This window comes from Salvelinus fontinalis, chromosome 16, assembly GCF_029448725.1.
Source record: "Salvelinus fontinalis isolate EN_2023a chromosome 16, ASM2944872v1, whole genome shotgun sequence".
Classification (NCBI taxonomy): Eukaryota; Metazoa; Chordata; class Actinopteri; order Salmoniformes; family Salmonidae; genus Salvelinus; species Salvelinus fontinalis.
In genome coordinates this window covers 419829-433666 of record NC_074680.1, presented here as the reverse complement: position 1 = coordinate 433666, position 13838 = coordinate 419829, and the positions used below count along the sequence as shown (strand labels likewise).

Here is a 13838-nt window from a genome sequence, read left to right as displayed (position 1 = left end):
AAAATAATAAAGAAAACAAAGAATACTAAGGCCAGGGCGTGACAGCTAATGAACACCACTTTCCTATGCAAGGCCAGTTCAACCTTTTAACACTACATTGAATGCAGAAACGTAACATACTTGCAGAAATATATATTCTTTTAACAACAAAAGCTGAACATTTAACTTTAAATCAAATGAAATGTATTTATAACGCCCTTTTTACATCAGCAGATGTCATATAACGCTTATACAGAAACCCAGCCTAAAACCCCAAACAGCAAGCAATGCAGATGTCGAAGCACTTGATCCCTATCAGCATAAGGTGTACAAAACGCTACGTATCAGGTGTCATTATTGGGTATCATGATCACATAACATACTGTATGTATTGATAGTATAACATACAGTACGTATAATGATAACAACATACATATAGTGTACATATGTATAGATTGCATTTTGATTACTGTTACAGTGCTATTTGGTTGTTAATTAGATTCGTCCTGACGTTCTTGATTTTTTGGGGGGGGTTTTGTACTTTTAACATCAAATATATATAAATCTTGTCACATACTTGTTGACATTATACTGCCTTGTTGATTTCTTAAAATCAATCCCATATACTATGTTCCTACAAAAAAGGTTTTAAATCCTCTAGTAATGCCAATATTGAAGACTATCAGATACTTCTCAAAGATGTCTTCTGGTATTCAAACTAGCACTAACTAACATTAATGGTAAAAATGGCTGACAATTAAATAACGTGCCATAGAATTCTGCAGCAGCCCGCAAGGTGTGTTTCAGTATGACGCAACGTTTAAAGGAGGAACCACTGTAGTAACATAAGCTGCACCGGCTATACCATCTGCTAAACTGTGTATGCGACCAATAAACTTTGTGTATGCGACCAATAAACTTTGATTTGTTATGTGATCACATGATCACATAATAATGTGTCATAATCATTCACATAAACTGATGTTATGATAACTGGCTTAACACAATTGTTATGCATGCTATTATGAAGATGACCTACTTGTTAAGCAATATTCTCAGACAATTACAATATCTTCACATGGATAATGGTTTGAGTGATGACTGGTTGTCATAAGCAAGTGGCAGCTGTCAAGATAAAACCGAGCCATATTGTAGGTCTTGTAAGCCATGTGAAACTGGACCTTTCCTTGTCCTACCTCGTCAAAAGCATTCTAGTCTACAAACATTTCTCAATGGCTTTGCATTGACCATGCATTATATAATGGCTTTTGCAAGTAATTTGGTAATCAAGACACAACCTAGCAAACCCAAAACCACCACAAAACATTGTCTCAACGTTGATTCAAAGTTGTGGGTGTCAATGCGCCATTGCTAACAACAATTTTAAGTCCTATTGTGACTTTGTAACAACATCGGACAACCGTTGAGTTATTAATAATGTTTGTCAACAAGAAGAACAATGGGTGAAATGCGAAGGGAACAACTCTGTGACAGACACATCTCATTCACTGTCTGTAAAAGTCTGTTTCACCTGTATTTTTCCGCTTTGCATAGAAGCCCATCCGTGCCATTATACATTTTCGGGTACAGTGTTAGTAATTACATCAAAGCCATTATGTTCCGTGGTCCTTATGGGGTTATAGTGAATAACTTCTGATTATTCTCCAATTAAATAGTCTCTTTCTGGATCTATTTCCAACCGCTGCTTTTGTTAAGTTGCTGAATGGTCTCTCAGCACAACAGCCACCCATTGTAACTAAACCAAGGTTACGCCCCAAATGGCACCCTCATTTCTTCACAGTGCACTACTTTATGCTCATAGGCTCTGGTCAAAAGTAGTGCACTTTATTGTCACACCCTGATCAGTTTCACCTGTCTTTGTGATCGTCTCCACCCCCCTCCAGGTGTCGCCCATCTTCCTCATTATCCCCTGTGTATTTAGACCTGTGTTGCCAGTTCGTCTTGGTTGTTCAAGCTAACCAGCTCTTGCTTTTTCCAGTTTCTCTTTTCTCGCCCTCGTGGTTTTGACCCTTGCCTGTGTTGACTCCGAGCTCGCCAGCCTGACCATTCTGCCTGCCTGCCGACCTGTACCGTTACTGACCTCTGCCTTACCCTGACCCTGAGTCTATACTGTTGCCCCACCTCTGGTTTACTGACCCCTGCCTGCCTTGACCTGTCTATTGCCTGCCCCTGTTGGGATATTAAAAATGATTGTGGGCTAGGCGTCCCGTCGACAACTTCCGGTGAAATTGGATGGCGTGCAATTCAAATAAATAATCATAAAAATTATGGATATAAAACTATTGTTTCGCTTTACAGCGAAAGCATGCCATGCGATTGTTTGAGGACGGCGCACCAGATCAAAATATTTTTCAAACAGCACAGGCTTCATAAAATCCCAAATAGCAATTAAATATTCACTTACTTTTCGAAAATCTTCCTCTGATTTGCAATCCAAAGGGTCCCAGCTACAACATGCATGGTCGTTTTGTCAGATAAAATCCTACTTTATATCCCAAAAAGTCTGTTTAGTTGGCGCCATCGATTTGAGTAATCGACTCGTTCAACATGCAGAGAAAGGAATTCAAACAGTTACTGCTAAACTTTGTTAAAACAAGCCAAAAATACATTTCTATCCAATCCTCAGGTACCCTAAAATGTAATTAAACTATAATATTTCATACGGAAAGAAGTATGTTCAATAGAAAAGCAAAATAAGCAGGTGCGCGTCCTCTTCGTTGCACGCTCACAGACTGATTTCCAACTCTGACTCCCAGTACCAAAACTCAAAATTCTTCCTTGTTTGGGAAGACACAATTTTGAACAAAGACTTTTGGCATCTAGTGGAAGCCATAGGAACTGCAATCTGGGAGCTGGAATTGCATATGACCAATTGCGTTCCATTGTAAGATCATGGGCTCTCAAAAAAATACAATTTCTGGTTGGTTTTTCTTTGGAGTTTGTTCTACCATATCAATTGTGTTATAGTCTCATACATTATTTTAACATTTATTCAAACTTCAATGTGTTTTCTATCCAATGTTACCAATTATATGTATATCCAGGCTCCTGGGCCTGAGTAACAGGCAGTTTACTTTGGGCACATCAGTCAGACAGGAAGTGGAGAAAAATAGACCCTAGCCTGAAGCGTTCTGCATCTGGGTCTTGCCTTCATACCTGATAGTACAAACTGGCCATAACTGACCCAGACCAGCTGCGCAATGCCATCTCCTCCCAAGGAGCCTCCATTGGTAGGCACGAGGAATTGCTTCGTGGGCTGTTGGAGGGGGTACAAATGTTGGCTGAGCACCATGACCGGGCGTTGGACATGCTGCTGGAGCAATTCCCTCGGATCATCTGGGGGGCAGGCTGCCACGGTGGTAACCCCACCGCCCCTTAGCAAATCGGCGGTTAGCAGCGCCGTCCCACTGGCCACTCCACCTTCCCGGGAGCCCACGGTTACCACCTCCGGAACGCTTTAATGGAGAGCCGAGCACCTGTCGGGCGTTTTAAGCTCAGTGTGCCCTCATTTGAGCTTCAGCCCTTCTCCTTTCCAGCGGATTGCTCCAAAATAGCCTACCTCATCACTCTGATGTCTAGAAGGGCTCTCACCTGGGCTACCGCTGAATGGGAACAGCAGCTGGCCATATGCACAAGCCTGGAGGGGTTCATGGGAGAGGTGAGGACACCCGCATTGTGGCCAACTATGCGGTGGATTTCCGTACATTGGCAGCGGAGAGTGCGTGGAACCCGGAAGCATGTTCGACATGTTCCTGCATGGAGTCTTGGGTGAGCTTGCGGCTCGGGAGTTACCCACAGATTTTGATTACCTCATCGCTTTGACCATCCGCATCGATGGTCAATTGAGGAAACGCGATTTCACTCGCACCGAGAGCACCCGAGATCTCCAACCATCCTCGAGAGTCACCAAGGAGGGCCGAGGCACTGTTTCCCGAGCCCATGCAACTAGGCAGGGATGGGCTGTCGCCAGCGTAACGGCAACACCGGATCAGCAAAAGGAGCAAAAGGAGCAAAACTTTTGGTTATTTTGTGTGCTCGGTAAAAGACCAGGCTCAACGGTAAGAGCGAGGACTCTGGTGGGCCATATGGGGAACTTTTTTGCATCCCCTACTCGCACCCCTTTTCATGTCATTCAGCTGGGGGAAACCAGTCCAAATCACTCCGGGTCTGCATTGACTCTGGGGCCGATGAGAGCTTTTTGGACGTCACACTGGCTTCAGAGCTGAACATCCCCACTCAGCCCCTCTCCATTCCCGTGGATGTTAGAGCATTGGACGGGCGCTCTATAGGTCGGATTACCCATAACACCACTCCCATCAGCCTACGGGAGTCAGGGAATCACAGCGAGACCATTCAGTTCCTGCTCATCAAGTCCCCCCAGATCCCTGTGGTTTTGGTATTCTCCTGGCTCCAGCAACACAAACCACTCATCAACTGGTCTAAGGGGGGCATCATGGGCTGGAGTCCGTTCTGCCACGTCCATTGTCTGAAGTCGGCGCAACCTTCCCCGGGACGTCTTCCTGGGTCCTCGGAGGTGGTTCTGGGCCATTCCCACGAGGTACCAGGATCTCCGGGAGGTGTTCCGAAGGTCCCCGGCCACATCGCCCCTATGACTGTGGGATTGACCTTCTCCATAGCACCACACCACCCCAGGTGCATCTGTACTCGCTGTCGGGACCTGAAACCAAAGCTATGGAGGACTACATTGGGGACATCCTAGCTACTGGATTTATCTGTCCCTCTTCCTCTCCCGCTGGCTCAGGGTTATTCTTGGTGGAGAAGAAAAGTCAATGACATGACTGTGAAGAACTGTTATCCGCTACCACTAATTTCCTCGGCCTTCGAGCCACTCCAGGAGGAAACTGTGTTTTCCAAGCTGGATCTACGTAACGCCTACCACCTGGTGTGGATACAAGAGGGGGATGAGTGGAAGACCACCTTCAACATGGCCAGCGGCCCCTACGAATATCTGGTCATGCCCTTTGGCCTCACCAATGCCCCTGCGGTGTTCCAGGCTCTGGTGAATGATGTTCTCCGCAACATGCTGATCTGGTTCGTCTTCGTCTACATTGATGACATCCTCGTCTTCTCCCGCCCCCCCCAAGAACACGTGCTCCATGTCCGGCAGGTTCTCCAGTGCCTTCTGCAGAACCAACTGTTCATTAAGGTGGAAAAGTGTGAGTTCCATCGCTCCACCATTCCCTTTCTGGGCTACATCATCTCTGCTGGGAGTGTCAAGATGGATTCTGAGAAGGTGAAAGCGGTGGTGGATTGGCCTCAGCCTACGTCCAGGGTGCAGCTGCAACGCTTCGGGGGTTCGCCAACTTTAATTGCTGCTTTATCCGGGGTTGCAGCACCCTGGCTTCCCCCCTGTCTGCCCTCACCTCTACCAAGGTTCCGTTCACAAGGTCCACCGCCTCAGACCGGGCATTCCGGTACGTTATACATCGCTTCACCATGGCTCTGATCCTGGTTCATCCGGAACCTTCCTGTCAGTTCATGGTGGAGGTCGATGCTTCAGACTTCAGGGGAGGGGCTGTTCGATTCCAACGTTCTGCCCTGGATCTTATGCTGCATCCCTGCGCCGCCTTCTACCACCGCCAAATTGCCATGGAGAGGAATTACAATGAGGGGAATCGGGAGGTTCTCGCGGTGAAGATTGCATTGGAGGAATGGAGGCACTGGCTCGAAGGGGCGGAATATCCGTTCATTGTCTGGACCGACCAAAAAAACCCGGAGTATCTCTGCACCGCCAAGCGCCTCAACTCCAGGCAGGCGAGATGGGACCTGCTGTTTACCCAGTTCAACTTTTCCCTCTCCTACCGGCTGGAGTCCAACAACGTCAAGCCGGATGCACTGTCTCGCCGCTATAACACCACGGCTACCACCCCGGAGCCCGAGACCATCCTTCACACCTCGTGCCTGGCGATGGCACTCAGCTGGGGTATTGGGAAACAGGTCTGGGAGGCGCAGCAGTCCTAACCGAACACCTGACGCTGTCTGCTCTGCGGTCCTGGAGTGGGCCCATTCCTCCAGGCCACCTGGGCTACCGGCAGAACCTTGCCTTCGTGAGACAACGCTTTGGGTACCCTACCATTGTTCCGGACATCGCCGCCTTTGTCGCCGCCTGCACAGTCTGTGCATCGAACAAGACCCCTCGACAAGCTCCGGCTGGCCTTCTCCAACCTCTGCCCATCCCTCATCGCCCCTGGTCTCACATCTCCCTGGACTTTGTCACGGGTCTCCCCCCGTCTGATTGCAACACCGCCATCCTGGCCGTGGTGGATCGCTTTTCCAAGTCCGCCCACTTCATTCCTCTCCCAAGGAGACGGCCCAGCTCATGGTGCAGCATGTCTTCCGGATCCATGGACTGCCCGTGGACATGGTCTCCGACCGCGGCCCTCAGTTCTCGTCCCGGTTCTGGAAGGCGCTCTGCACCCTCTTTGGGTTGTCGGCCAGCCTGTCTTCCGGGTTCCACCCCCCAGTCTAACGGCCAGTCGGAGTGAGCTATTAGACCAGGACCTCGAGACCACCCTGCGCTGCCTGGTCTCCGCCAACCCAACCACCTGGAGCCTGTAGCTGGTGTGGGTAGAATACGTCCGCAACACCCTTCTCTGCTCTGCACGGACCTATCACCGTTTGAGTGTTCCATGGGGTAACATCCCCCGCTCTTCCCTGAGCAGGAAGAGGTCGGCGGCATACCTTCTGCCCAGATGTTTGTCCGCCGCTGTCGTCGTACCTGGAGGAGAGCCCGGTCGGCCCTCCTCAAGACCACCTCCAGGTATCAACGACAAGCGGACCGCCATCGGACCCCGGCTCCCCGGTATCGTCTCGGGCAGATCCACCCCTCGGGCAGATCTGCCCCTCCGGGTGGAATCCCACAAACTCTTACATAGTAAACGTATACGAGTTAAACATGGCAGATTTGGGCACTGACAAGTGCCTATATTGGAATGCAGTGGCCGTACAGTATCATGCTATAAATTACGTCAGAGCTCAGGCTCTGCGCTTCTGACGGAAGTTGTCTCATCCCAGAATTTGACAATTTAATTACGTTTTTTGTTGTCTGAGTGAGGGACATGTATTTTGAAAGATCAGACATTGAGGATTATAATAAATACCGCTTTGATGTCATACAAGCAAGCCAAACACCTGTCCAAATGTGCACTTCACATTTCCATATTGTAAAACACATGTCATATACAGTGTTAATGTTTCTGATCACTATGTTTGATGAGTTACAAGATGACATGGCGTAGATCTGGGGTTTTCTGAACAGATTGAGCCTGTTTGTCTACTTTTAGGAAAGGCGTTACACGCACCTGAACGTATTCATGACTGTTTTCTATGCGCCCCAAATTTATATCTGTTTCTTTGAATTGCCTTGTGAAAGCCTAACACTGTAACATTGTATATTTTTACCTAGCAGGCAATATAACAAGCTTTCCAATTATGCCCACCTGACCCAGATTGCGATTTATAATGGGCTGTTTTGAATTGCGTAAACAACAATATTAATGCAGGGTTCTGTTTCAACTACAACAACTACTAAACTCAGTAAAAAAATAAATGTCTTCTCACTGTCAACTGTGTTTATTTTCAGCAAACTTAACATGTGTAAATATTTGTATTTACATAACAAGATTCAACAATTGAGACATAAACTGAACAAGTTCCACAGACATGTGACAAACAGAAATGAAATAATGTGTCCCTGAACAAAGGGGGGGGGTCAAAATCGGTATCTGGTGGCCACCAGCTGCATTAAGTACTGCAGTGCATCTCCTCCTCATGGACTGCACCAGATTTGCCAGTTCTTACTGGCGTTACCCCACTCTTACACCAAGGCACCTGCAAGTTCCCGGACATTTCTGGGGGGGGGCGGCCCTAGCCCTCACCCTCCGGTCTAACAGGTCCCAGACGTGCTCATTGGGATTGAGATCCGGGCTCTTCGCTAGCCATGACAGAACACTGACATTCCTGCCTTGCAGGAAATCACGCACAGAACGAGCAGTATGGCTGGTCATGTCAGGATGAGCCTGCAGGAAGGGTACCACATGAGGGAGGAGGATGTCTTCCCTGTAAAGCACAGCGTTGAGACTGCCTGCAATGACAACAAGCTCAGTCCTATGATGCTGTGACACACCGCCCCAGACCATGACGGACCCTCCACCTCCAAATCGATCCCGCTCCAGAGTACAAGCCTCGGTGTAACGTTCATTCCTTCGACGATAAATGCGAATACAACCATCATCCCTGGTGAGACAAAACCGTGACTCGTCAGCGAAGAGCATTTTTTCCCAGTCCTGTCTGGTCCAGCGACGGTGGGTTTGTGCCTGTAGGCGACGTTGTTGCCGGTGATGTCTGGTGAGGACCTGCCTTACAACAAGCCTACAAGAACTCATTCCATCCTCTCACAGTCTGAGCACTGATGGAGAGATTGTACATTCCTGGTGTAATTCGGGCAGTTGTTGTTCCCATCCTGTACCTGTCCCGCAGGTGTGATGTTCGGACGTACCAATCTTGTGCACGTTCACGCAGATGAGCAGGGACCCTGGGCATCTTTCTTTTGGTGTTTTTCTGAGTCAGTAGAAAGGCCTCTTTAGTGTCCTAAGTTTTCATCACTGTGACCTTAATTCCCTACCATCTGTAAGCTGTTAGTGTCTTAACGACCATTCCACAGGTGCATGTTCATTAATTGTTTATGGTTCATTGAACAAGCATGGGAAATAGTGTTAAAAACCTTTACAATGAAGATCTGTGAAGTTATTTAGATTTTTTACGAATTATCTTTGAAAGACAGGGTCCTGAAAAAGGGACGTTTCTTTTTTCGCTGAGTTTAAGTGTGCTTGTTTTAGTTCCTCAAAGGCACAGCTATGAGAGATTTTTTTTTTTTATCACCTCAACGCTGAAGAATTAAAAAAAAACTTTTACCCCTTTTTTCTATCCAATTGGTAGTTAGTCTTATCCCATCGCTGCAACTCCCGTATGGACTCGGGAGAGGCGAAGGTCGAGAACCCTGCGTCCTCCGAAACACAACCCACCAAGCCGCACTGCTTCTTGAGACACTGCACCACTCGGGAGGCCCACAAAGACTCTTCGAGTCATAAAAGTTTACTGAAATGACTTAGGAACTGTGCACACTTTCAAGAGGTGTGTGGCCACTTGGAGACACCAGTTAGTCATTTCCCTCAAACCCTTGTCATTTGTTTTCTTATGATGCACCTACCCCACCGTCCTATTGCATTTGGCTGTGTTAAAAAGGTTCCTGATTGCTTAATAACCCGTTCATGACACAATGACCCTGACCCCATTTATCAAAGGTAACAGAGATTGAACACCCTTGCTGCTTTTCAGAGTCAGAGGTTGTCTAGATGCATACCGAAGGGGGCTATCTTGATTTAGAATTCAAATTAAATTGCTACATTTGAGCCACGCATCACAACGCACATTTTTCTCAAATCAAAAAACACTTCATGTATTTGCATTCGACAGTACCCGATGCATCCTGAAAACGAGTTGACAAATGTGCTTGTGAATCATTTAACTGGAATGATGAATATGTTTATGTTCTTGATTACTACTGAATCGCTTGTGGGCTCCAGCTTTTTTATGTCTCGATTCCACTTTTTTATGGCCTGGTTCATCTAGGGTAAACTCATTCACTGTCCTCTGAGATGGATCCACACTGTCAAATGGCAGACAGACAGATGAATAGATGAGTAGTGAGTCCTCTTTGACAGACAGAGGAGACAATACAAGATGTGGATAGGATAAATGAAATAAAACGTACATGCTCAGACAGCCGCACTGGGGGAACAAAAATGTATGGTAATCATCTGGTCCTTGCTCTATTTTTGCTACCTGAAGATTGATTTCCATCAAAAACCTATCTTGCTCTCAATGTATTACCGAGGCGACTGCCTGGATGCGTGGCCTCAACCCAGGGTTGTAGTAGATGAGGGGGAAGTGATTTGGGCAGGTTGGCGAGGAGAGAGAGCGAAATGGTAAATACACGAGGCAGGATGAATGGTCAACTATCAACAAAGGAGGTTGGATGATGATCAGAGGATGGTGTTTCATTCTCGCAACACCAGGTATTGATCATTCAACCGTACTTGACAGGTGACAGGTGTTGACACAGTGGCACCTCTTGAAGCTCCTCTGTTTCTAAGTCTCCACAAATTCCCACTGTCAAACATCCAACCAGATGTTGTGGCTCAAATTGTGTGACTCTCCAAGTACTGAGAACCCCACTACATACGATGAGTCCCCCCCCCCATTATAGTGGACCATTCCACAAGTGTCCATTTGGGTCTGTCTCATCGCTGGCAATCATTGGCTGAATCAGGACAATCCATCTCGATCTGGAGAGAGAGTTGGAGAGATAGCGCTGAAGTGGGAAAAGACAGAGGGCGAAAGTGAAAGGAAGGAGGGGGGGGGTTTGCCCATGCTGCTGGTGGCAAGTGGCCATAATAAATGCCAGCACCAAGCAGATGCTGTGGAGACAGCTAAGGTCTATCACCGGGCCTGCAGCAGCACAGTAGTGCTCACAGGCCACCACCCTCTTCCGTTCCCTTCCTCCCTCCACTCGGCTCCACTCTCCAGAATGCCCCCTCACCGAACTGACATTATAGTTTGTCTTGTAGGTACAGTATTGGTTCGGAATAGCAAACAGAAGGCACTGTTTGTTTGCGCTCAACAGTACCCCATGCGACAATGCTTTCAACCATGCAATAGGTTTGCCAAAGATGCTAAGTGTTCTGGGCCCTGTTAAAGCTCTGGGGCCGTATTCACAGAGTCAGAGGATGAGTGCTGATAAAGGGTCAGTTTAGCCTTTTAGATCATCATAAGATTATATGGCCAGCGGGGTCCTGATCCTAGCACTTCTTCTCTGAGATTATTTTTGAAGATGGGCTTTTACTTTTTTTTGTATTAAGGCTCATGTATCTCACAATCGCCTCCTGTTTTTGGCAACTAAACGTTTGCCAAACCCATACACATTGTCATCACACATAACATTCTAGTGAGAGTCAACTAATATATGTTGGTCACCGTGAAGATTTGCTTTCCCTCAACCCACAAGGGCCATATTTGCGGAAGCATTCTCATTCCGAGCTGTTTATGTCATTTGCGCTTTTCATGTCTAGATGTTGTGTCGTTCTCATTCCCAGCTAACTATCCTGATTCATCAATCTCGAAGGCACAGTGCTAGTTAGAAACCCCCCCTCCTTCTTTTTCTGGGGGTTAGTGAGTGGACGTCACTGGGTGAGGGACATTTCTGTCATCCCATATGGAGTGACAGCGCACACGGGTATCGCTCGTTTCGGGCCGACGGGCCAGTTCCCTCTAAATCAAAATGGAGCCCTGTTATACAGAGTGACACCAATTAGTGTCTCATAGCTGCCAATTACAGGCGGTTGAGCCAAAGTTCCTGGGAGTTACAGGGAGGGAAGCGCTTCATAAACAGAACGTGGTGACAGTTTAGTGCCAGCCATCTCTGAATTATCACTTACAAAACCACCTCTGACCTCCAAGGGTCCGCGAGGGTGAAAGTCCAACCTGGCTGACCCTTGGAGTCCCAGTGATTTGAATGTGCTGTAAGAGGCTAAGCTATAATGGACAGACATACACTGAGTGTAGAAAAGATTAAGAACAACTTCCTAATATTGAGTTGCACCCCCGCCATTTTGCCCTCATCACAGCCTCAATTCGTCGGGGTATGGACTCTACAAGGTGTTAAGCTCTGCAAGGATGCTTGCAGGTATACTTGCCCATTTTGACTCCCACAGAATGCTTCCCACAGTTATGTCAAATTGGCTGGATGTCCTTTGGGTGGTGGACCATTCTTGATACACAAGGAAAACTGTTGGGCGTGAAAAACCCAGCAGTGTTGCAGTTCTTGACACAAACCGGTGTGCCTGGCACCTACTACCATACCCCGTTCAAAGGCACTTCAATCTTTTGTCTTGCCCATTCACCCTCTGAATGGCACACATACACAGTCCATGTCTCATGTGTCTCCAGGCTTAAAAATACTTCTTTAACATTTCTCCTTCCCTTCATCTACACTGATTGAAGTGGATCATAGCTTTCACATGGATTCACCTGGTCAGTCTGTCATAGAAAGTGTTCCTAATGTTTTGTATACTCAGTGTATATCCATGTACTGCACCTGAGTTTCAGTAGAACTCCTTGTTTTAGTAACACATGAAACACAGTAACACTGGTTTTAAATTACACTTCAGCTAAACTTGTTTCAGTTCAAATTCAGTGACTTCGAGAAAGAACACTTCAGCTAAACTTGTTTCAGTTCAAATTCAGTGACTTCGAGAAAGAACATCCCAGAGGCTGCAAAATGTTAAATGTGCCGGGGACGGTGAAAAACAAAACCGCAGAGGGCGAAGGACGAACGACACTGAGACGGTTATGGATGTTGTTGGAGAGCTGACGGCAAGCGTCACATCACATAAAGAGAGCGCCGTAGTTTTGGGACACAGGGTGATGGGGCCTGTCAGTTCATCTTAGAGGCTCTGACAACAAAACGCTAACTAGACGCTCACCTGATGTCGGCGCCACGACCTTGGGGGAGTTTAGCTCATCCTCGGCCAGCCAGGAGAAGTTCCAGTAACCCCGTGGGACACCCAGTCCGGTTCGGCCCACCAGCGACTCACCTTGAAGAAAGACGCAGAAGACACGGTCATGATAATGCAACACGACAAACATATCGTTTTTTTTTTTTTCAAGGAGAACGGAATTACATTCACCAATCTTTTCAATTGCTTATTCAGATACACATGAAGGGAGGGGGACAGGCGAGAGATGGATGAATAGTTGAAAGTGGTTAAAGGACACTTTTCTTTTGAAACGAGTGGGGAAATCCCACTCCATTCGTATTGTTTCGTATTTATTGGATAGGAAGGATTGAGAAGTTAGTGTGCTGATATCGTCCCGTGGTGTGTCTGCATGCTCTGATAATGCACCATTGATTCATCTCATGCGGCTATATAGTCGAATTGACACGTTGTTTTTACACCAGACACAGACGCTTTGAAGGGAGATCACAGCGGGTGAAGTTATTTGTTCTTCTGTTCAACATTTGAATCCCAAATCTCTAGATACCTTTGTTCTCTACAACAATGAGGTGTAGGTTGAAGGATCAAGCAAAGGCAGCTCGTCTAATAGAAATTAAATTGAATAACATTTGCCAAAATGATATAATTACTTCTGTCCGGCTGTCAGTGAAAAGCATCAAAAATAGGCATAGGCCTATCGCAATATTTCAAAATACAATGACGCAAAAAAACACAAAAGAGAAGACAAAGAGAAAACTCTGTCTTGTGGTGGAAATTACAACATATTATTCACATTACTTTATATTCTTGTATTAGTACATTCACACGTCTATTCTTCTGCGGCTTAACGCTGACAGTTGATTTACGATGTCTTGGTGATAAAACCTAAAGACTGCGTTCCATTCAATGATCAGTGTCTGTGTGAAATGTTGGCCTGTCTGCCTGTGCCAGGCAAACCCTCCCTCCAGTTTATTTTCTCCCACATCTCAGATGGACACTGGACCTCATCATTTGAGGAAAGGACCTAGTGTCCTATGTTACATTAGTATTTCTGTATAAACAATTAATAAACGACATCGAGACAGACATTTGGCACCATGTAAATCTTGTAGTCTGTTGCGTGAGAGCACAATGTACCCTTGCATAATTTGACACATCTGTTCTTTGTCACGGAGACTCAGGAGGACTAGAAAGAGTTGTACCCTAACCCTGCTTATTTGGTCTCTCAGCGATCACTTAAGGGTGGTCGTTGACCAGCTCCAT

General features: G+C 46.7%; 1 protein-coding gene across 1 annotated transcript in view; it reads right to left on the bottom strand.

Annotated features, from left to right (window-relative positions):
- Positions 1 to 13838, bottom strand: part of LOC129812506 (ALK tyrosine kinase receptor-like) — a 779676-nt gene that overhangs the window by 523178 nt on the left and 242660 nt on the right. Inside the window, exon 2 of the mRNA XM_055864118.1 lies at positions 12564 to 12674. Coding sequence (XP_055720093.1) covers positions 12564 to 12674 — 111 coding nt within the window. The remainder of the gene's footprint in view (positions 1 to 12563; positions 12675 to 13838) is intronic.